General features: G+C 40.0%; 1 protein-coding gene across 1 annotated transcript; it reads right to left on the bottom strand.

Annotated features, from left to right (window-relative positions):
• Positions 1-397: 397 nt before the first annotated feature.
• On the bottom strand, positions 398-22,480 carry LOC141015386 (titin-like). Its single transcript, XM_073489450.1, has 7 exons — positions 22,399-22,480; positions 17,885-18,205; positions 17,371-17,682; positions 6,082-6,381; positions 3,470-3,574; positions 3,250-3,311; positions 398-2,714 (listed from the first exon to the last, which is right to left on the bottom strand). Exons 1-7 carry the CDS (start codon positions 22,430-22,432, stop codon positions 2,667-2,669), a joined length of 1,182 nt encoding a protein of 393 aa, XP_073345551.1. The 5' UTR covers positions 22,433-22,480; the 3' UTR covers positions 398-2,666.
• Between the last annotated feature and the right edge of the window lie 2,629 nt (positions 22,481-25,109).

Raw genomic sequence — 25,109 nt, 5'->3', positions numbered from 1 at the left:
ATTTTCTTGTGATATTTTATTTAAAGAACCACTGGAACACACTTAAATATGATTAGTTAGATCTTCTTAGTTGTATGTTTCCCTTCCTCTGCTGTGTGTTATCTGCTGTGGCATGTCATAAATACTATTGCCAACTCTTTTCCAATGGAAGTAGCTACCACAGGCTCCAAATGACACCATATGCTCATTTGCACATTGATGATGCCATCACGCAGTTACACAAAGCGTAGAGTTTGTGTTGCAGCACGGGAGAAATTGTTTTAAAGCCATTTTAATGGTAGATAGATCTTTAAATAATAATCACAAAATCACTACAAGGACACAATACATTTGAAGTAAAAAACATCTATTTATTTATTTATTTATAAGACCAAATAAAGTATTGATTTACAAGCTATAGAACACCTGAATCCAGAGAGGAAGAGAAGCTCACATAAACCAACTTACTTTCATGTTCCACTGCAGAGAAAGTTTCACAGTGAGACTGTATAGTAATAAAGTCGTTAAGAGGGTTTGAGAAGTCTCTTAATCAAACACAACCTGTTCCTGTGTCTCTTTCACTGAGGACTATTGACCTTAACATTAAATCTGTCCATTTAAAACAATGATCCTGTATTTAAAATGAGAGTTTAGGATTAGCAGTAGAATAAACTTCTGTAGCTCTAACCCAAATTCACAATGATGGAGCCTTTACCAGCATTACCTTTTGATGGAGATTTAGGTGGCAGCTGTCATACATCTGCGTCATATCATGTTGGATAGTTTAATTGAAGCTACACTTTTTTATCATATACTGTATAATCAAAAATCTTAAAGGAACTATAAATTAACTTCAAAGTTGTCATCTATAGTGGCCCCTGATGTCTCAGCTGCCACACAGCTCTGAGAGACAGTGAACCTACACCCCCTGCTGTCCAAAGCCAATGCCTACAGAATTTTACTACTGTGAAGAATCTTATTTCAGCAGCTTTTGCCACCTGGTAATAGACACAATGACCTTATGGTTCAAAATTCTGTGTGGACAAAAGTCTCATGTCTCCCACTGAAAGTACAGCATCAACAGGAAAAGATTATTGTCTGAAGGAGACTGTGACAAAGGTCCAATTAGCATTTGTGGTATTTAAAGGAGTCAGTTTTCTACTTCTGTGATGTATTCATGGTAATTGCCTCAGTTACTGCGATCAGAGGCCACAACTGAGTCAAATTTAGCCAGATTGCATAAACTTGTTATAGATGATACTGGACTTGAGTTTGAAACATTATAGTCACATTTAATTTACTTAGATGTGTTCACACACAGATTGTAATAAATTGTTTACATAGAAAGTTTCTGTACATCTTTGAGATTTTTGAGCTTGCCTCCATCCTGACCATAACCATGCACACATTATATACTTAGAAGGTAACATGCAGCAACAACGAGCTTGTTTACCAAAAGTAAGCATTACAGAAATCATGACATGAATTGTAGCACCGAGGATGATGATTGTTAGTTACGGTAATGATGATTAATTTAGAAAATATAAAATGTATTCTTTCCAGTCACTCTTTCAATTCTTTGGAACTTCTGAGGTATTTTAAATGACTTTAGAGTTATGACAACATCTCGTGTGACCGAAAGCTTATTTACAATAAGTACACATTAAAGTCCATCCTCATAGAAGAAGAGAGGTGAGACAATGTAAAAAAAAAGAGCAAAAAGATTATAACCAGGATAACTACATCTGTCAGTGAAGGCTGAGGTTCATTCTCATCGCTGGCTTGTTTAGTCAAGACTACATAACTGTGAGACTGATGATCAAGACAAATGTTTAAAAGCGCCTGATGAGACACTTATTAATGATCGAACCCACAAGTATTCCTACAGAAATGCACAACTTGGGGCGCCGTTTAGCTCAGTTGGTACAGCGGGCGTCCCATGTACAGAGGCTTTGTCCTCGCTGCAGTGGTCCCGGCTTGGGGCTCTTTGCTGTGTGTCACTCTCCCTCTCTCTCATCCTATTTCCTGTCAATTCTTGAGCTGTTCTATCAATAAAGCCATATAAAGGCCAAAAAAATACTTGAAGAAATGCACAACTGAAACTGTGGTAGTTTAGACAACCCACCACCTGTTGAGGTGAAAGATGACTATGATAAAACTACAGTAGGGAGCTACAGTATAATATAGTTTATGGAAACTTCTGTTAAAACCTCGGAACAGCCATGAATATGATATAATACAGAGCACCGTCTATGGCAGCTTGGAGGTTCATATGATGGTTTCCCAAACCCATTAAGATTTATGCTATTATATGACATCAACCATGACATGTCCACCGCAGTTAAAACAGACTGACTTTTACATGCTGTAATAAACCCCTCTGTTCAGTAGTAAAATGAACACACACTACTTATTCATTAAACTACATGAAACTATGCAAGTCATATCAGGCGTAGACTTCTGAGTCTTTAGCGTGATTTCAAAGGGGAACTGTGTCTGGGTTTTGCCTTTCAGGACATGTCACCAAGAGAAGGTTTCCACCACGCAAAGTCCTGAAAGTCCAGCTGAAGCATCTTTTCAGATGGCTGTCCTCCCTCTCCCCCACACTCACTTCCTGTTGGATACTCTCGAAGCAAGTGAGAGAAAAATAAAGCTCTTCATTTATTCTGATGCTGATGAAGTCTTCCTCAGTTGTTTGGCAGCAGGACATCTTGTTCCACTGCTCCATCACCGCCCTGAAAGAGGAACATATAATGCACATTATGTTGTTTTGTTTCAATGGGACATTTTGTTCAATATAGAATCACATGCACACACATATTTTGGCCTTGAATCCAAAAGTCAAGTCAGAAAATCGTCTTACTATACCTTGTGAAAGACTTTAGACACTATCAAAGACTTCAAGTATGATTTAACGCTTGTGTTTAGTACATGCAAGAAGTACAACGACTCGAGCTAAAACAGGCTCTCAAATTAAGGTGTAGTTTAAATATGAAGCACAGAAACGCATAAAAGCATAGAAAGAAAATCAGAAAATACAGTACAGACAATATACTGATATATTTGCTGTTGTTTTTTTTGTTACTTGTAAAACTGTTAATTGTTATTTTTTGCTGAGTCAGGTGTATACACTGTATACCTGATCACCACCTGCTGTACTTTGACAAAGAGCCAGTTTGGACTCACTGTGTGCTTATAATAATAGGAGCAGAGGACAGTTACACAAGTTTTTTATACAAAAATATATATGACATTTTCTGTCATTGATACCTCTGAAACTTTGGTGGCCTCAGATGGCATTCCTTCCGGCATATTTCTCAAATGCATACAATCTAGATTAGAAATAAGAGATTAAAAACAGGCACAACATTTGGCTATGCAGAGGCCTTGGCCCTTCCACAGAAAACTATGTCAGCTATAGTAATGAACGGTCAAAGATCAACATGAAAAAAAAAAAAACTGTAAAAAGAATTGCATTGCATTCACATACTCCATGCTCCTTCCTTATATCTTCGCTTGTACAGACAGGCCACGACAATCACCAATACAACGGAAACAGCAATTCCTCCAATAATCGACAGCATCCTTTTAAGATCTGTAAATGAATGACAATGCTTAAACTGTTACATTATTTCTATTAGTATACTATTATTATTATTATTGTTGTTTTGTATCAGTTTGACCATAAACATCATCATGGCCCAAACATCATTCCATCTAATCACAAAGTGAGTTGATTTCCATCTCATCTAATTACACATTTACAACAGAATGATATAATTGCCATGCACCATTGCAGTCACCATATATCATCATTAAACTATCTCAGAAAAGTCTTAATTAATTTTTCCTAACTTTTTTAGAGACGTTCTGAAGTCTGAGGTTACATTATCGTCACTCAAATTAATTAGCTGCTTCTCTTATGATTGTTAAAGATTGAAATACATTGTGGGGTGAGGTGCGTGACAGAACTTAACCCTGAGTCTAAAAGGTGTGCTTTGTCAATCTTTGCTGTTGGGCTGTCTTTTGAAAGAAAGATGCTAACATTAGCATGCTACTGTAACGTAACATGCCCACAGTTGGTATGTCAAAACTGTAAAGAGAGATACCAGATTCTTTTTTCTTTGTTTGTTTTTTTGCATTTATAGGACAGCGGATGGTAGAGGCAGGCAGGAAAAAAGGTGAGACAGGTGACAGATACCTTATTGATCCTGAGGGAAATTTAGACATCTGTATGTAACGGTAACAGGCTGGACACTGGATCGTGTGCAGTGCAGCTGCGTGACGTTATGTCTCGCTTTTAATTTCGGCGTCCATGTTAACAGGTTAAACCAGCCACTGTGGATGCATGACACGTGCTACTCACGCACAAGTCAATGAAGGCTGCAGCGCAACATCTAGGGATTCAGAGTCTAGCTTATTTCTACTGCGACACGTGCAGAGTTCTCAGCCAAAATAGAACTTTATCTTTCTTTTTTTTGACAGTCTCCATAAAATCCATAAGAAGCAGCACTTTCTAGAGGTGAACGACTAAATGCTATTTAGCTCGATTCCGTCAGAGGGCACTGCCTACATTTCGATTAGATAATAGGCCTCAAGTTGACTCTTGCTCACCTCAAGTGATAAGTTACAATAGCGGTTGTCAAGACGGAGACATGATTGAACTTCAACAAGTCATGTTATAGATATTGACTGACTGATAAACACCTGTCCTCAGTGCTACCAGTTCAACATCAGACATGACACTCGACTTTGATGGTTCTGCAAAGAGAGATGATGTCTCAACTGTTTCCATTAGGCCAAATTACATGTGTAGACATTGCTTTTCATGTTGTGATTCATATAATTCATTCTCATAGGTTAATGTGGTCTTATACTGTACATGAAGTGTAAGACCACATGTTTGTTTATGAATAGTTAATGTTAGCCTGATCTTTTCTTCATTCAGTACGTCTGTTCTGCCTCTGGTACTAGATTTGTATCAGTATGGCACTCTGGAAAAATAAATGTTGCTGATCCCTGGGTTATACTCATCAGGGGCCTCATTTATAAAACAGACTTAAGATTAATTTTATGACTTAAAGCAGAAAGAATGTATTAGTAGTTATTTATAAACCTTACTTTGATGTGAAAATGATCTTATCTATGTCTAGATTTGACTTAAGTGATTCTCCTGCGGGTTATTTGGGGTTATCACAGTTTGGTACACGTGTCCAAGCCTGTGGTGGATTTTGAATGTGCTTTATGAACAATATGCTGCAGTGACACACTACCAAGGAGCGTGTGCGGCTTTGTTTGTCAACCCACTATGTAGTCCACTAAATAATACGTGTTCCCTCAACCATCGCTGTGATCTCCTCTCCCAAAAACTTAGATTTTCTCTTTTGGTCCATCTTTATTCCTGACCGAAGCCTCATTTAGGCTGCATTATATAAGGGGACATGAATGGGATTCTGAGAACCTGCTTAAGGAAAGTTTTTTCATGCTCAACATCTTTAATGAATCGAACTTAAGGTCTCCATTGGAAATGATCATAAGACGATGTTCACATCCAAAGCCATGAACCGTTTTATAAATGAGGCTGCTGCTCTACTGCACTGCCAGGAGGAACACATAAAAAGTTCTTATGATGGCCATGATGGCAAATTATTGTGTATTATATACACATCTAGCAATTATGGAATAAAGATTGCATTCATTTGGAGTTGCAGTTCTGCCCACCTGAATGTAACACAGATATTTACTCTTCTTTAGCAATGATTTGGTCTCAATTACTTGGTGCTAAATGTGCCGCTTCACCAGCTGGACACAAACTTTGACTGCCATGTAGTGACTTTCAGGCACGGTGAGTTTATCAGAGCTTTTTGTTGCATGCTGTGTTGGAAATGATGCTACTAAGAGCAGTAAGATTGGACTGAATCAGTTAAGTTCTTGAATGAACTGAAAGTAATACTGTTATTATCTGTGGCTTCATTAAAATGAGCAATGCGTGTCTCATACATGAAGTCATTTCATCCATTGTTCCTACAGAAATGTAATTGTAGCTGCTAACTTGCATCTGAACAAAACCATAAAGTCATCTAGAGGGAGAGCTAGCAGTACCTGTACCGTGAGGTGGACACCACAGTGTGGAGTTGACAGTCAATGCCTCCATACTGACAGGGTTGGCTGCCACACAGCTGAAGATGCCTTCATCCTGATTCCTGATCACCAGAGGGAGGGTGAGGTTGGAAGAAATGTCCTTGTTACTTGTCTGGTTTATTTTTTTCCCTCCTCTGTACCAGGACACGCTAACACCTGGTCCATTCTTCACAGAACAGTTCAGGTAACAGTTCTCATCATTCAGTGAATGTGTTGATATATTGGCCTGTGCTGTAGAGATGTGTGGTCTGGAAACAGGTTCTACAAGACAGAAAAGGACATCATTGAGCTGTTTCATAACACTCATTCAAACTTATTGGTAGCAGTTAATTAGTGTTTAGTGGATTTTTAAATCAGGTTAGACATGTTTGTCAAACTTAGAAAAACAACAGTTTGTGCCTCTCTGCAAACATTACCTTCACATTACATTACAGAATGACTGTGAGCTTGTGGGTAGAATAACATCAAAAGTTGTTTTTGATGCTGTTACTTTTCCATAAACTTTTTGGATTTTCTGGATCGGGCATTGTTGGAAACTTTTGGGGTACTGTAAGAACTCAACAACATATGTACAGTTGTTAGGTTATTGACTGTCTCATAATTACTAATGGTAATTATTAAAGTAAATAATTAATTAATAATCACAGATCATGGACCAATGACTAAACAATGGGTACAGTCTCAACAGGGAGGAGTTCACCTAAATTTGCCAATACGATGGAGTGAATCCAACCGGCTGTTATCACAACATAGATGCACAAGTAATCACAGAAGGCTTCCCATTGAGAGTATAACAGAGTTTATTACAATTAAGCAAGACAGTTGGATTAAATCTCTGGGAATACTTAAGGAATTGAATAGCAGATTTTTATTCATTCATTTTATAGCCAGAGAAGCTGCTAAATGAGTGAATTATATCAAACAATTTTTTTATTAACTCTTCCAACTGCGATAGAAACACAACAATATCATCCACAAACGATCCAATTTTATCATCTATATAATTTATTTAATGCCATTTTGGTTACTCCTAATGGCAATTGCCAATGGTTCCACTGCAAGCACAAACAGAAGTGATGAGAGGGGACATCCTTGGCACATGCCCCTGCCAAGGTTGAAGGGTTTGGATACTATGTTGTTGGACGTCACTGGTGCTACTGAATTATTATATAATACTTGCAAGTATTTTGCGAAGATAATGTTGTTCCACCATATCAAAAGCTTTTTTCCATGTCTAACGATAGCCCTGCTGCATTTGTATGAATAATATGTAGAACTCCACAGATACAGTGAAAAGCTTAACGTCCCTTAACAAACCCATGTTGATCTGGATCCGAGAGGAGAGGCAAATACTTTTCAAGCCTATGTGCTTTCAAGCACTTTAGCCATTATCTTTGCATCAGAGTTATGCAGTATCAGTGACCTTGGCCTAAAGGAGTCAAATTTAGTTGGGGATTTCCCAGGTTCAGAATTACAATTATAAGAGTGTTGCAAAGAGATGGGGGTAACTCCCCTGAATCGAAGCTTTCTACCAACATATCAAGTAGTGGGGATAATACATTATTATTATTTTTTTAATATAAATCAATCAGTAGCCCATCTGGGCCTGGGGCCATACTGCCTTTCAATGTCAAATGTGTTAAATAATTCAGCTATTGTGATAGGGGAATACAGCTCAGCTTTAGCTTCTTCAGTAGGTGAAGAAATCTTTAAATTTCACAAAGAATTATGGAGCGTTTCAGTAGTTGAATGGCATTCTGATGAGTATAGTTGTGAGTAATAAGTCTCAAAGATATAATTTATTTCTTGGAGGTTTGAGGTTTTATCTCCATTTGTAGTTGGATATCATTGATTGATCTCTCATTTTTCAATGTTTTTAACGCCATGCTAACAGTTTCCCAGCCTTTTCTGCCTGATCGTTATAGGTTTACTTCAGTCTAATTAGTTCTGCTAAGGTTTTTATTGGTGGATAGCTTGTTATATTTGGCTCTTAATAAGGCTGAATTTTGATGCCCCTCGCTGTTCTTGTTTGTGTCTTTATGTCTCTTTCAAGCTCTAACATCTGCAAATATTGTTTGTGTGATTTATCTCTAGTGCAGCCCATCATTTGACCCTGAATAAAGGCTTTGAAAACCTCCCATCTAACAGAGGCAGATGTTTTATGTTTCAGATGTAAGTAGTTATCTACATTTGAACCATCATACTCTAGGTACTTAGGATTTTGTGTGTGGCCTTAAATGCCATATATTCTGCCCTTTGAAAGTAGCTGAAGCTGAGCAATTAAGCAAAATGAATGCATGATCAGAGATGAGAATACTTATATATACAGCCGTTAACTTTAGAAATAAGAAAGTAGTCTATATAACTGTAGGTATTGTGCCGAGCTGAACAACAAACATATTCTCTATTTACAGGGTTGTTTGATCTCTGTAACAGTTCCTACTTCCTACTCCTTGGGTTGGAAGTGTCTGAGCCTGAAAATCGGTCAAGTTTTGGCCGCAATAGGGTACAATTGAAATCACTCCCCATTATCATATCACCGTGCATTGAAGAGATCAACAGAACAAATTATTATAGAAGTTTGCTTCATCAATATTGGAGCCATATAAATTTACCAAAATTAAGTCCTGATTTAGCAGCAAACTTTGCATGATGATATATCAGCCCACATCATCTAGAATTTTTTTTTGTGTATGAAGTGGAACAGTAATATGCAGTATTAAGCAAGCACAGCAACATCCCGGGCATGTGATGAGAAAGAGCATGTGACAACCAGGCCTGGCCACCTCTTCCTTAATCGAGGAGTTTCACTTGAGAGTAAGTGTGTTTCTTGGATGAAAACCATTTTTTAGGTTGTATTGTTTGAGTCTATTCATTAATTGTTTTAACTTTATGAATTTCCTAAGGCCTCTGACATTCCAAGAAATAAGTTTAAGATATAAATCCCTACTCAAGACAGCATCATTGCTGAAGTAAAGCCCGGTTTATATATTTTGCCTTATCTGTGAGAACATGCACCTTACAACTTGAAGAACTAAACAACATTGTATTTTTATTTATTTTATTTATTTATTTATTTATTAAGGGAGATACGTCGCATGCCCTGGCAGTGAGAGATATTTAGCGCAATTGAGTGTGTGTGTGCTGGTTGAATTCCTCCACCTCCGCTGGGGTATGGAAAAGGTGCTGACTGCTTTGGTGGAAAATCTTCATCTTGCCTGGAAAGATAACTCAAAAATTAATGTTTCATTTCCGGAGCTGCTGCTTCAACCCATTATATTGTCTCCGCAGGTCGGGGACAAACATGACATGGTGGTCTCGATACATCACTCTTCCTTTTTGACGAGCTGCTCTCATTACCCGCACCTTGTCTTGATGGTTGAGGAACTTCATCATGAGAGCACAGAGGGTTCTGTTTGAAGCTTGTCTCCCAGGTAGTCAGTGGGCTCATTCTATGATGATTGGGTTTGGGAATGTGTCCGGTCCCAAGATTTCAGGAAGCCAGCTTTGGAGAAACGTTACCACATCTCTGTCCTCAGCTTTCTCAGGCAGACCAATTAGCCTCAGGTTTGACCTCCTGTTTTCGATTTTCATGATCATCCAACTTTATGGTCAGTTCTTGTACTTTGTTTTGAGGGGAGGTTTCTTTGCTAGTGAGCAATAATGTCGTCTTCAGCTTTGCTTATGTTGGTTTCGGCTGAAGTTAGTCACAGAGAAAACACTGATTGCTTCTTTTATTTCTTGGACAGATGACACCACTTCATGTAGTTGAGTCGAGAAGTCTGATCTCTATGTTTGAATGGCTGTTAAACTATTCCCCCAATCAGCTTGGCCTTTATCAGTAGCTTCGTCTATTTCCTCTTCACCATCTTGTGGGGTTCAGTCAGTGCTAGCATAGTCCTCCTCAGCAGCTGCTTCTGTTATTTTCGGTCGGTTTTTAGTTTTGTTTGGCTTTTTTAGAACAGAACGTGTATGGGTAACAATCTTCAAGCAAGAGTAGTCCGTTGGATGACAATTGGATGGCAAAATAGGTCCCAGTAGGTTGGAGCTCAAATTCCTGCTGCTGCTCAGTTAGACACCGTAACCGGAAGTCATCTAACTTTGTACAAGATTTGGAGACACTGTGCAGAATTAGCTACTAAGATAAGCCTCAGTCCACAGATTATTGATTTAAAAATCAGGCCATCGGCCGATTCATAGTACATTTATTTCGATGCAGGGCCTGCACATTGATGTACTTGCATCTTTAACCGATTTCTGATTCATATCAGTGAATCTTTACACTCCTAATCCTTACAGAACCCATCAACTCCACACTTCTCTTGACACAAGATGGTGTCATTGGGAACAATTGAGTCTTTTTCAATTGTTCCCAATGACGAGTGAGCGTCAGTGGCAGCAGGCAGCCGTCAAGAGGAAAGGCACAGCACCCAGCGTTTTTTTTTCTGAGTGCTACTGCTTTTTTTCTTCTCAGTGCACAAAGGCTTCATCTCAGCACTCCTGAGTGCACAGCCAACACTTTTCTGCCTGAAAAATACTAGACACGGGCCCTTAACCTTGCTGTATTGTTCCAGATAAGGTATCCAGCAATCTGCTGACCAGGTGATGTGTGTGAATGCATGTGGGTGTGTGTCCGTGTGGGTTAGAAAGAGAATTTAAAGACAGCAGGCGCTCAGAGCATAGCAAAGAGGTAACAACCCTGGAGAGATACAACAACCTAACCTTTCTATCACTCAGAGGCTGACGGGTGAACTTGGAATCGCTCACCATTTGCTTGTCTTCGGTTCAGATAAAGATGTGGCATATTGTGAGCACACACAGCAAAACTAACAGGAAATGCACAGAGGGAGAAACGTAGTTAAGCCCTTGGTGAGCACAGTCAAAGCAGGCAGCATCCAGTAATACTTGATAGTAGGGGTGTTACGACACCAAAACACCAAAAAGTCACGGTGGGCAGCTGTAGCTCAGGAGGTTGGTCGTCCATCAGTGTATGTGTGAATGGGTGAATGTGAGTGTTGTAAAGCGCTTTGAGCAGTCAGTAGACTGGAAAACTATAGAAATAGTGTAGAAATGCTTCCTTCCTCTGGTTGTACACCAGGACTATAAGGGCATCCATGGGGGTGTGACACAGGGAGACAGCAGAGAACAGGCACCTGCCCTGATCTCACCCTCTCTTTCGGTCCAGCAGACTACCAGGGCCACAAAAGTCTCTGTCAGCATAACTGCCATGTTATTATTTCCTAAGTGTCCTATGTTCAGTGGCTGTCGGGTGTTAATGGATTGTAGTTGTGTTTTTCTTGTACATGGTTTGTAAAAACAAACAGCCAGTGACAGCGCTGATGCTGCGGATTGTGAGCCATAGTTTCCCTGCTGGTAAACACAGTGACACTTTGGCTGTCACAGCTGCATTGTCTCTGGGCTTGTTAGGTGAAGCAGAGAGGCCAGGTGGTGGAGCAGCGGCAGTCCGCCCAGTAGACAGCTGGCAGCTATGTAGCTCGCATTGCTTCTCCGAGGTTGCTCCCCTAACTGGATTTGAGGTACCAGAAGAGTTGACTTTATTCTCGACATTTCGACTTTATTCACGAAATTGTATTTCGACTTTATTCTCAACATTTTACTTGAAGCGCATAATGAAAAAAAAACTTCCTCCTCTCATTTTTTCCCCTTATCCCTGGCTCTAATATTCTTCTGTAGATGCATGACAAGATCAGGGCTGAAATCTTGTAGCGTGAACAGAGCTTAACCTTGTTGCCATGTTTACTCTGTCCTCGCACTCTGTTATTGGCTGTGGGATATAGAGCCTGGCCGATATTAGGCATTTTCCGAACTATCGGTATTTATAATGGACGATAAATTAATTTTTCAAAAATAAAATAAAAACGGACAAAACACCCTTCAACCATGTTATGAGTGTTGGCGTTGCATAGTTTGTCCACCAGAGGACACTCTACAAACGTCCCTGTTGGCAACACTGGTGTTTAGAACTAACCATACAACCAGCTGATCCAGCCAGAGTCGGGCAGGGCGAACCAGTTATCCACGACTGAGATCAGTGAAGTGTGTTCATTGTAAGTTGGCAACTGTCACGAGAAATACATTGCTTGAATAACAATTAACATCCCCATCAGCTCTCTTAACTCAAATAAGCATGACAAAATTTGTGACTACCATGTCCAGTTTTGCTGCTGTTATGTGTAAGCCGAGAGTGAAACGGAATTAGCTAGCTAGTAATTACGTTACATTGTTACAGTATAGGAGTTGACTGACTGTCGGTTTAACTCTTGACAATGTGACTGAAGATGTATTTCTTTAATAGTGTGACAGTTATAGCAATGAGACCTATCATCTCTCCCCGGCCCGTTATTTTTTTACAATCATTTGCAGTAGCATATGACGTTATCCATTGCTAAATTACGGCTTAGACTTAAGCTAACCACAAAGTTAGCTAATGCCATGGCTATCAGTGGAAGACCGCTAGCGCTAACATTAATGAGCTTGGAAACCACAACGAACTTATTCTGCTTAAATAAAGTAATGATTACTGTATTTATAACTAGCATATCTGTAGTTACAGTCCGTACATTGTAAAACGTAAGTTAGGCATGCGAGGAGTGAACATTTAGACATACAGAAAAAGACATAGAGAAGTGTGTTTTGCTGACTGTCGTTCAGCCGCAGCATTAACGAGTCACATAATGGATTGAGTGCATCACTAAGTAGTAGATTTTAGAAGGCAGGCAGTAAATGATGATTGAAAGTGGTTTGTTGTAGCTTGATGGATAGAATTAAAAGAGTGCAGGTAAAGGGATAAGCAAGTTGACATTGTAATTATAAGGTAGCTCAATAGGGACTAACTATTACACACACACAAAAAAACCATCAGGAGTGACCTTTGTCTTGTTTAATAATAATAATAATAATAATAATAATAATACAGATGATGATGATAATAATGATAATAATAATAATAATAATAATATCATTTTTTAAATTATTACAGTCAATAATAATAATAATAATAATAATAATATCATTTTTTAAATTATTACAGTCAATAATAATAATAATAATAATAATAATAGTAGTAGTAATAGTTGTGGCTGTAGCAGCAATAATTTTGTTTTTATTTTGGATGTCTCACCTGGCTTGTTTACTTTATATTTTGACAGATGGCAAGTGGTGGATGAAGTCAGGTATGGGAGTATTTCACAAAAGGACCATCAGGTGAAGTCACATGCAACATCTGTACAGCCTCTGTGAGCCAGGGATCTATGGAGCTAGAACAGTCTCATAATTCATAAATGCACACAGAAATTCATAAATGCACAAAAAAGTTTCACAAATGTATTTGGGGATTTGTATATACATGTGACTCAAAACACAAATACATTTTCAATGCACACACAAATGTGTTTCATTTCATATATAAGTAAAACATATTCACATATAAAAATAAGACTCATAAACATATTTCCAATGCACACACAAATCTAAAAAATAATCACAAATACATGAATGTTAAAGTATTTGCAATCTTCATCAAATACGCATTTGGGGCTTGTTACATTCATATATGAACTGTTGGACCAGTATTTACAAAGTGCTTTTAATTTGTAAACCTCCCTGCATTTGTGTGTGAAACTTTTGAGACTCCCCTGACGTTACTCTGATCCACAAATGCGTTTTTTCTAAGAGGAGGTTGGCTGTAGCCAATCAGATGTCTCCCTCCTTTACAGCCAATCACGTGAGTGTCTCCCCCACGGGGTGATGATGACGTCAGTAAAAGGCGCACCGCAGGCAGGCAGGTAGACCGGTAGCCCGTGCTGTCGAACGTCTCTGCTGGAAGCCAGAGCGATCGCTCTGCTGGAAGCTCGGACGGCGGAGACGAAAAATGGCCTCTGGCAGTTCAAACGTAAGTAAAAAGTACTCATTTCTTGTGAATATTTTACAAAAGTCATATTCCAGAATTATGAATGACTGTTTAGCATGAATCGTGACGCTAAATCAGGTCTGAAACCTGTTTTCAGTGACAGAAAGTAAATGCATTCAGCTGTATTTTTAGTTTGGTTGTTTATCGGCTGTGTTTACTATTTCGGGTGCTACCGTATGCTGGTTAGTTAGATGAATTAGTCCTCAAACACATCATACAGCTTGACATGTTAGAGTTAGCATTACAGAAGCAAGTTAGGTTTAAGTGTCAGGAGTCATTCACGCAGCGGCGTCATCGGCCGTAGCCTACGGCTCCGCTAATCGTCACGATTCATGCTAAACAGTCATTAATTCTGGAATATGACTTTTGTAAAATATTCACAAGAAATGAGTACTTTTTACTTACGTTTGAACTGCCAGAGGCCATTTTTCGTCTCCGCCGTCCGAGCTTCCAGCAGAGCGATCGCTCTGGCTTCCAGCAGAGACGTTCGACAGCACGGGCTACCGGTCTACCTGCCTGCCTGCGGTGCGCCCTTTACTGACGTCATAATCACCCCGTGGGGGAGACACTCACGTGATTGGCTGTAAAGGAGGGAGACATCTGATTGGCTACAGCCAACCTCCTCTTAGAAAAAACGCATTTGTGGATCAGAGTAACGTCAGGGGAGTCTCAAAAGTTTCACACACAAATGCAGGGAGGTTTACAAATTAAAAGCACTTTGTAAATACTGGTCCAACAGTTCATATATGAATGTAACAAGCCCCAAATGCGTATTTGATGAAGATTGCAAATACTTTAACATTCATGTATTTGTGATTATTTTTTAGATTTGTGTGTGCATTGGAAATATGTTTATGAGTCTTATTTTTATATGTGAATATGTTTTACTTATATATGAAATGAAACACATTTGTGTGTGCATTGAAAATGTATTTGTGTTTTGAGTCACATGTATATACAAATCCCCAAATACATTTGTGAAACTTTTTTGTGCATTTATGAATTTCTGTGTGCATTTATGAATTATGAGACTGTTCTAGCTCCATAGGGATCTGGCAGCCTCAAATTTAAAAATACCTCCAACTTGCGGGCACACCTTAAATCAAAACACAAAGACATCTACGAGAAGGCGCAAAAAGATGCACAGCCTCAAGTTCCAAACACATCATTGACATAGCCAACCCTCAAACAAGTGCTAGAGAAAACCACAAAATGGACTCTAAATGATCCAAGAACTGAAGAAATGGACAAACTACTGATGGAGATGATAGCCACTGACATCCTGCCTTTTGCAGTTGTTGAGGGTGCAGGGTTTGAAAGGGTTATGGCTAAGGCAGAGCCCAGATACCCATTAAAAACAGAGAAATTTTTATGTACAAAGAAGATGGACGAGATTTATACAGGAGTCATCAGCAAAATAAAGAAGCTGCTGTCAGTTGAAAATGCAGGAAACAGCATTTCTTTTACCACTGACTGTTGGTCAGGTTCAAATGAAGCACTAATGAGCTTGACTGCTCATTTCATTGATAAGAATTGGAAAAAGGTCCAACTTGTCTTAAATGTTAAATCCTTGTCACAGTCCCACACAGGACAGTACATTGGAGAGACATTTCTGTCCATGCTTGAGGAATGGGAAATTGATGAGGAGCGGGTCATGCTTGTGCTCAGGGACAGTGGGGCAAATATGGTGAAAGGCATGTGCCTTGTTGAGATGCCAGACCTGAGCTGCAGTGCTCACATACTGTACCTGGTTATAAATGATGGCCTCAGTTCCCAGAGAGTGCTGGTGGACATTCTGGCAAAGCTCAAGAAAATTGCTGCACACTTCAACCACTCTGTTACAGCACAGCAACGCCTGTCTAAAATTCAGGAGGAGCTAGGTGTCCCACAGCATTCTATCATACAGGCAGTACAGACGAGGTGGAACTCTACACTACACATGTTGGTGAGGATGATCAAACAAAAAAGAGCCATCACTGCATATGCTAGCGACTATGGACATTTCTCATGTATGGCAGCAGAGGAATGGTCCATTGCATCGAACCTGGCAGAGACCCTTAGACCACTGGAGGAGGTGACACTGGAATTCAGTAGAGCAGACTCATCCACATCCTGCATTTTACCATGCACAGCAGTCTTACGCCGTTTACTGGAGTCAGAGGGGCCAACCATCAGGGGTATTCAAACCATGAAAAAAACCATGCTGGATAGCTTGCAAAAAAGGTTTGCAAAAGTTAAGGACTCTAAAGAGGTGTTGCTAACCTGTGTCCTTGACCCACGATACAAAGAGCGTCCTCTGTGTTAGAGTGTTCAGCACCATAGGGAATATTTATGAGGATAGGCGAATCTCTTTGAAAGGAGAGAATGCAGAGAAACTTTGCTTCTTGTACTACAACCTGCCTCTGCTGGACTGGAGCTATTGAGGACTGACTGATTGAGTACACTACCTCATATACTGTATATAGTTTATATTTTGCTGTTGTTGTTGTTGTTGTTATTTATCAGAACTTATAGAACTAAACATCATTTTTTTTCCAGTCTTGTTCAAAGTTATATTTATGAGCCTTACCAAGTCTATTAAGGTTTTTTGTTGTTGTTGTGTTTTTGTTCAAAAGGACTTTGAGTTTCATATCTTAAGTTTGTATTTTTATACATTTTATTTATCAGAACTTTAATATATTTTGATGTCCATCTGTTCTGTTGTGACAATAAAAACAAACAAGTTTATTTTTAAACTGCATTATCATATTATTTCAGTGAGGACTCATAAATAACTACAAATAACTAATGTTACGGAAATCTGTTCATGTTTTGTTATGTGTTTCTGGATTTTTTATTTTTTTTTTTTTTTAAATCAGCTGATATATCGGACAATCAGATTTTTAAATCACCAAATATTTGTATCGGTATCGGCCTTAAAAATCCTTTATCGGTCGGGCTCTAGTGGGATACACACCACTGCCAAACATTGACGCCTACAAATGTCCTGAATGCAAGAAAATACAGACAGACGGCACGATCTCTGTAGATACAGACACCACCACAGAAGTAATGATTTAGAGGGATTACTTTTGTATGGGTCAATACATTGTTTTTTAGTAAAATCCTGCATAGTATACCTTTAAACACATGGGTTACAATTTTGAAATTTTTTTTAAGGTTAAAATGAGCCATTGACTTAACTTGCCCTAACAATAATTGCAAGTATTACCAAATGTTTCACTCAGTTGCTCAGATACGTTAAGTTTATGACCTTGTTTTGTAGATTACACTGACTTAAATTAACCCGAAATTTTACTTAAAATAATAAAAACACTTACCAAAGACAGTGATGAAGTACCGTCTCAGTATGTATGGCTCCCGACCCCACAGCATCTTGCCACAGTAAAAGCCAGTATAATTTTGTGTCACTCTGATAACGGTGAGTGATCCAGTGTGTGGGTTCAGCTGTACAACACCGACAAAGCTTTCCTCGATAGAGATGTTGAAGTTCTTCCACTGAGCTATCAGCTTCCCAACACAATCTGGACCCTGTGTCCAGCTGACAGTATGTTCTTTCTGTAGTTGCTTTACTCCAGGATCCAGAGTGACATTCGTCCCCTCCAGTACATTAACAGGAATAACTGAATTATCTGAAAAAACACACAAAAAAACAATTAATACAAACATTTAATTGTCATTAACTCACAGAAATGTATTTATAACCCAAGGCTGCAGTGATATTTCTGAGAACCTTTGCACCTGCTCAGAACAACAACAAGTGTCGACAGTGTTTAAGGTGACGGCTAAATGTATTACATGAAAGAAATTGGAGGTTGTGAAGAGGTCACTCACCAAGGACAGTGAGGTTAAATCTCTGTGTCAGGATTCCTGTTTCTGTAAAGACCTGAGCCAAAAATATCCCACTGTCACTGATGGTTAGGTTAGAGATGGAAACTGACGCAGTTTCTACGTGTGTGTATAGCCGGTTTTCAAATCTGGTCCCATTGACACGAGTGACTTCTCCATTGGTGACGATGGTAATGGCTGTAATAGGGTTATCTCGGCCAAAGGTCCAAAGATAATCCTTAACAGGAATCATCGATTTGTTCATCTGTAGGGTCACAGTCTCTCCATCCCGCTTTGTTATCTGTGTCTCTGTAGAAAAGACAGCGCCTGAAATAAGGGAAAAAAGTCTATCAGCACATCGAGACAATATTTAAGAAATTTCTGCTCAAGGTTTTTGAACAGATGAATTTTTAAATCCTACACTATTCCAACAAACATTCTGAACCTTCACAGAGTAAAAGTTACACCAATAAATCTTGTAAGTACCTCAACGTGATGTTAATATTTATTTTGCCTACACAAAGGTTACAACCCTTATGTATGTTTATGCGCTTTGATGAGGGAAAGAATGAGATCTAAACTAAACAAGAACTTAAAAATTAATTATTATTTGTTATTTATTTATCAAGAGTGTATTTTGGTTATCAAGCTGTATCGTGTCCATGATGATAAAACAGAACCAGGCTTACACACAACCTAAATTGTCGAGGCTAAAGGTAAAACAAAATGGAGGACCCAAGCGCAGACACACAGGAACACACACAGGAGGCAGGATAAGGGGAAACGAAAAATGAGCTTTATTTAAATAAAGCTAAAAGTACAAAAACACAAGGAAAGTAGATAAACCAAAAAGGATCACAAGGACCAAAAACAAAGGAGCAACTAAAAGCTAAAAGCACAAATTGCAACAGAAAAGCAAAGTACAAATCAAATGAAAAAAAAAGGAACCAAAATCCAAACATACCAAATGTGGAGACACAGGAGGAGACACTGGAGGAATGATGGAGGACACAGGACACAGAAGAGGGAGTGACAGAAGACAACAGGGAACACCTCAGAGAAATGACAAACACATGAGGGAGAACAAAAACTATATACACAGACACTAACAAGGAGATCAGGAACAGGTGGAGTGAGGAGGGAAGAGGAACAGGTGAGGAAACAAGTGGAAAAGCACTAGGAAGGAAAACACACAGGAGGAACTGAAAAGCAAGAAGAGACACGCAAGGGTAAAACTTCAAAGTAAAACAGGAAACAGAAACAAACAGACACAGAACAATGACATAAATCTGACTAAAAAAATGCGTATGCATATTTCTGTCTTTTTGCATACACAAAGTTATAGTTTATAGTGGAGTTTTATGCATCTGGCCCTGGGTATTCGAAACATCTGTAAAAAAAAATGAGACTTAAGACTTAATGACAGTCTAAGCCCAGATAGTGTGACACCTTCAGTGTTGGGGTGTGTCGGAACCCACAGATGAAGCTGAACTGAACTTCGTTTCCCAGAATTCCCCAGTCTTCACACCTAGGTACAGATTTTGCTTTGAGCTACTGTTGGTCAGGATGACAGACCCCCACTGACCAGATAGTGAAAACTCCAGCTTCTTCCTTTGTTCTCTCCTCTCAACCTCTCTCCCCCTGGGGATTGCTGAGTGTTGCCAGCTGCATTTCCAGCAGGCCCAAAGAACTTCTCCTTACTGCAGCGACACAAGGTCCTGCTAGTATTCCAGCTTAGTTAGCGCCAGCAGCTGCAACACAAAGCTCACCAGCTAACTACACAATCCAAGGAACAAGAAGCAAGTTAGCACTGAGCTGCTATCCTTGCAAAGGACAGGAGCGACCAGTTTCCTCCGTCCACTGTCTTTCATCACACTTTGCACAGCAAGAACAGCACTGTTCAACATTGGAATCACAACATTCTCCTGCTTGGGTCATTAGCCAAGGAACCACCAGCACCTTTTAGTCAAAGACTTGTAACGTTGAACTGTATGGGGTGCCGAATGTAAAAATTCAGTCACACTTTTTAGCTGATATATTTTGAATATTTAGCTCACTTTCCTCACATTTAGCTCATTTTCCTCACATTTGAGGTACACATTAAATGGTGAATCTAAATGGCAAATCTAAATCTAAATGCTAAATCTAAATATTAAATCTAAATCTAAATGTTAAATCTAAGTCTAAATGCTAAATCTAAATCTAAATCTAAATGTTAAATCTAAATGCTGAATCTAAACCTAAATGCTTAATCTAAATCTAAATGTTAAATCTATATGTAAATGTTAAATCTAAATGCTCAATCTAAATGCTAAATCTAAATCTAAATGTTAAATCTAAATGTTTAGAAAATATGCAAATAGCCCACGCTTGTCAGCGTGCACAGACCTGCCCACACCTCTGACCGACCGTGCTGTGGATGCGGAGGTAAAGAGAGGAAGGAGCGGAAATATATTCACAGATTCGAACATCCCGGATCAATAACTCATAAGCGAAACATTGTTACAACACAAACGACGACTCATTCCTACCGTAGTAAGGTAGACAACGAGCTACAACCGTATTTTCATCAAAACGAGCGGTCCTCCGGGCTGGACAAATAACATTGGTCTCTATGGTCAGCCGTCTGTGAGACGAGGGCGCAGGGACCGTCTACAAAGTGCAACCCCGAAAAGAGATGCTACAAAAAATATTCAGTAACTTCACTATTAGTCAGTGTAGTGTTACCAAAATCATTCAACACATCAATGGTCTCCTGCTGGTTATACTACAACTGTTTGTTTGGAAAAAATGTGCTTTGCTATAATTTTGGGAATTTCTATTGGGAAAAATGTCCAATACTTCACTCTTATATAGTGTAGTGTGCCCAAAATTAGTTCAACCACCAGGGCTCACTAATTTTGACCAATGTTATTTGTCCAGCCCGGAGGACCACTCGTTTTGATGAAAATACAGTTGTAGCTAGAACTGGGCCGAGATAGCACACAAGATAGCATAGTACGGTTAAGCACGGGACTGTTTAAAGCTCTGGTCTACGATCTGAGAAATATTTGAAAAAAGCATCCCCCCATCCCTTTGGATCGGTGAGAAGGGCCGCGACGTATTTAACACATGGACTCTTACAACGGCTGAAAGGACACTGCTGAAGACGTACTATGACAGGTTTGAAGCCTATGTGACGCCAAAGCAAACCCCATTTTTGCACGTTATAAGTTTCACGAAAAGACGCAAGGGGAAAATGAGACTTTTGACCAGTTTGTAACTGAGCTAAGGCTGTTAGTGAAAGACTGCAATTACCCCAACAGCGATGAGATGATTAGAGACCGTATTGTCTTTGCCATAAACTCACCAAGAGTGCGTGAAAAGCTACTTTTCCATGGTCTAGACCTCACGCTAGAGAAAGCTATTGACATTCACATGAGCTATCGCAGCAACAACTAAAGACAATGATTAGCCCTGTTGCTAACATGGCCAGTCAGTCCGTACATGCAGTTAGCAGGAGGACAACCAAAACGGAGCAAGCACGCCATGGACGCAAAACGCCCATCGGGTCAGACGGTGACAGTGCCGTTAGGAGCAGAGAGTGTGCATGTGCATGTGGGCGAGAGCACAGCCGCACAGAGGACTGTCCAGCAAAAGGACGCCAATGTAATGAATGCAAGAAATTTAACCATTTTGCTAAGGTTTGTAGGACACAAACACCACAGGGGCAGGCAAAATTTAAGCCCAAAAAAGGGCATGCTGTCTCAGACTGCACAGAGCAGATATCACCTGAGCTGTATATTGACACTATAACAAAACTAGCCTACATGCAAACACAGCCAGAGAACAGGCATTTGCAGAAGTAGAGATAGGCAAAGCAAGGCACAAATGAGTCATAATACTGTATAACAGTGGAGTTATTGATTAGGCTATTATTCTCAATAAAAAATCACCAAAATTATAAAAAAGAATATTTTTCCAAAACAACTGTTGTAGTATGACCACGAGGAGACTGTTGATGTGTGGAGTGATTTTGGAGTCATAATACTGTATAACAGTAAAGTTATTGATTTTTGTTTGCAGCGTCTCTCTTGGAATTGAAATTTGCAGACGGCCATGTGCACTGTTCCGGCCGCCGGCTGCGCGTAGAGATCAATGCCATGCGTCTGGGTCGGAGGACGGCTTGTTTTTGGACAAAACGGGTTTTTGGTTCTTGTAGCTCGTAGTCCATGCTATTACGATGTGAAAGAGGCATCATTTGTGTTTGAACAACATTTCGCCTCTTACTTATTGATCCTGGAAGTCCGAATCTGTGAATATCTTTCCAACTTTACCGAACTAACAATCAACCAGTGATCAGAGTCAAATTATTATCTTTTCCTGTCTTATCTCTTCATTTCAACTTGTGTCAGACTACTTTTAAATGCGTGTTTCGTTCAACAGAGAAAGTGAAACAATTCAAATAACATAATAACAAATAACTGGTAATAAAATACAATGTTGATTAACTCCACAATATGTAGTAAATAGACATTTACCTGTGACTGACAAGATAAAAACTGGTAATATCATTGCTCCAGCTCGGTGGGGACGCGCCGCGCTCTGGATAAAGCAGTCGGGTTACAGCAGGCTCGTTTGAGATGAACTGTGCCTCGCCTGGAAGGTGGACAAGACCAGGGCGCGGTGACAAAAAGCTGCAGTCAAGTCGGACAGTTACCAGCCGCCGTCAGAGAAAATACAGGAAGTCACAGAAGCATTTACATCCTGTTAGATCCATCTGTAGGCTACCTGTAGTTTGCAGAACACGTTCGGATAGCTATGGCTGAAGAAATTGCGTATGCACTGTCATTTATAAATCATACAGTCCCTAAATTTAAGAAATTGAACTACTGAATTAACAGTCCAAACGTTCTCACAGCTATATAGGCTACACATGGGGAGGACAAGCAGCAAGTGTGAGCCTGAGCCTAGTGTGATGTCTGGTAATCTGCGGTACAGGCAGCACAATTAGGGACCGCCTTATAGTTTACCAGCATGTAGTGTGTGAGTTTGAAATTGGACGAAGTAGGAAGTTGCACACTGCAGTCGCTCCCTCTCAGCCCTGTCGATTCAAACACTATAGGCACTTAAAGCAACATGATTTTACATGTAGTCCCCATCCTTTCAAACTCTTTCATTTTTTAGAGACAAATATAAGAAAAATAGCATGAAAATTTGATCTGAGTCAGTTTGTTAGTTTTAAAGCAACATTATGGTGAATGGTGTGTCTGTCCCTTGTTCCTGCAGGATCACAGTGTGTAGCACTCTACAGCAGTAAATAATAATAATAATACATTTTATTTGGAAGGCGCCTTTCTAGACACTCAAGGACACCGTACACAAATGAGATAAAAGAATACATCAAGAATAAACATCAATATCAATAAATGAAAAAATAAAAATAAATAAAAAATACACAAAATAAGAACAATTATAATAGATTAAGGGATGGGACAGGGCAAGTGGCATCAGAGGGAATAGGCAGTTTTAAACAGGTGTGTTTTGAGTTGTGATTTGAAGTGGGGGAGTGATTCAATGTTTCTGAGTTGGGGTGGAAGTGAGTTCCAGAGGCGGGGGGCAGAGCGGCTGAATGCTCTGCTCCCCATGGTGGTGAGACGGGCGGAGGGGACAGACAGGTGTATGGAGGAGGAGGATCTGAGGGAGTGGGAGGGAGTGGGGACATGGAGGAGGTCTGACAGATATGGGGGGGCGAGGTTGTGAATGGCCTTGAATGTTACGAGGAGGACTTTGTATTGGATACGGAAATGAACCGGGAGCCAGTGGAGCCACTGAAGGACAGGGGTGATGTGGTGGATAGAGGGGGTTCTTGTTATGATGCGGGCAGCTGAATTCTGGACCAGTTGAAGTTTATGGAGTGATTTGTGAGGGAGGCCAAAGAGTAGAGAGTTGCAGTAGTCCAGGCGGGAGGTGACAAGGCTGTTACAAGGATGGCGGCAGTGTGGGGGGTGAGGGAGGGGCGGAGGCGGTTGATGTTTCGTAGGTGGAAGGAGGCAGACCGGGTAATGTTATTGATATGGGATTGAAAGGATAGTGTACTGTCAAGGATGACACCCAGACTCTTAACCTGGGGGGAGGGTGAAACGGAGGAGCTGTCAATAGTGAGTGAAAAGCTGTCGGTTTTGGATAGAGTGGATTTAGTGCCAATGAGGAGAACCTCTGTTTTGTTGCTGTTTAGTTTAAGGAAGTTTTGGGTGAACCAGGTATTTATTTCAGAGATGCAGTCGGTGAGGGAGGTGGGCGGGAGAGAGGATGAAGTACATCACACACAGCACCAACCATCAGTGATTTGGTTGAAGCTGGGTCATATTTTTTGATTATCTCTGGCTGCTTGGACTCAACTCTTTGATTTACAGTTTCCTGAAAGCAGCCTGTAACTGCTGCAGCTACATGTTGTTAACAGCTGTTAGCTGACTCTGCTCAGACCAGAGTGTTCACACTGCTGTCACAGCAGCTTTTCACCACTGAGAGGAGGCTTTCAGGTCTGGGGGCCGGATGGGCACCACCATCCACAATCTGCTATCCAGTAAACTGTTTCAATCATTGTTTGAATGTCTTTAAAGCAGCATGCAGAACCCTCAGTTTCACCCCCGCTGTACTTGAGATTTTTTTATTTATTGGAATAAGCCTTCACTGCACACTAAATTATGGGTTTTTTATCCACACTCTGTTCCTGGGGTGAGGCAAGTACTCAACATCAAAACAAAAAAAAGAGAAGTAACTCCACTTTCCTTTCCCTCTGTTGGCTGGCTTTCTTCCCAGTGAAGTCGCCGAAGAGGGAAGTGAACAAATTCCCACCCTTTCCACAAGCCACTCCTTCAGTCTTATCTGGCTGTAAACACATTCCTTCTGCTGCAGATCACACTGCTGGTAAGAACTAACTGCATGAATTTACTTGCAAAGTGTTTCACGTGGCTTCCTTATTTATGACTGCTGTCTGTTTGTGTGTGTCAAAAATACAAGCTCGCACACTTTTGTGTATTTAAGTGAACGGCTCATCTGCAGGGTTGGCTGCATGTTTCTGTGGTGTGCAGTTGTCAGTGGAGTGGACCAGGATCCAGGTGCAAAGTTCAGTTTAGTTGTCTTTTTCTTTGTATGTTGGCATGAAGTTAAAGTCTCAGCCTGACTGACCGACTGATCTCAGTACATGTATGGAACGTATGGTATATTAGAATGAGAACTTATCATAATG

The sequence above is a fragment of the Pagrus major genome, chromosome 2, assembly GCF_040436345.1.
Source record: "Pagrus major chromosome 2, Pma_NU_1.0".
In the NCBI taxonomy this organism is placed as follows: domain Eukaryota; kingdom Metazoa; phylum Chordata; class Actinopteri; order Spariformes; family Sparidae; genus Pagrus; species Pagrus major.
The sequence above is the reverse complement of the archived record's forward strand: the minus strand, read 5'-3'. Positions and strand labels throughout refer to the sequence as shown.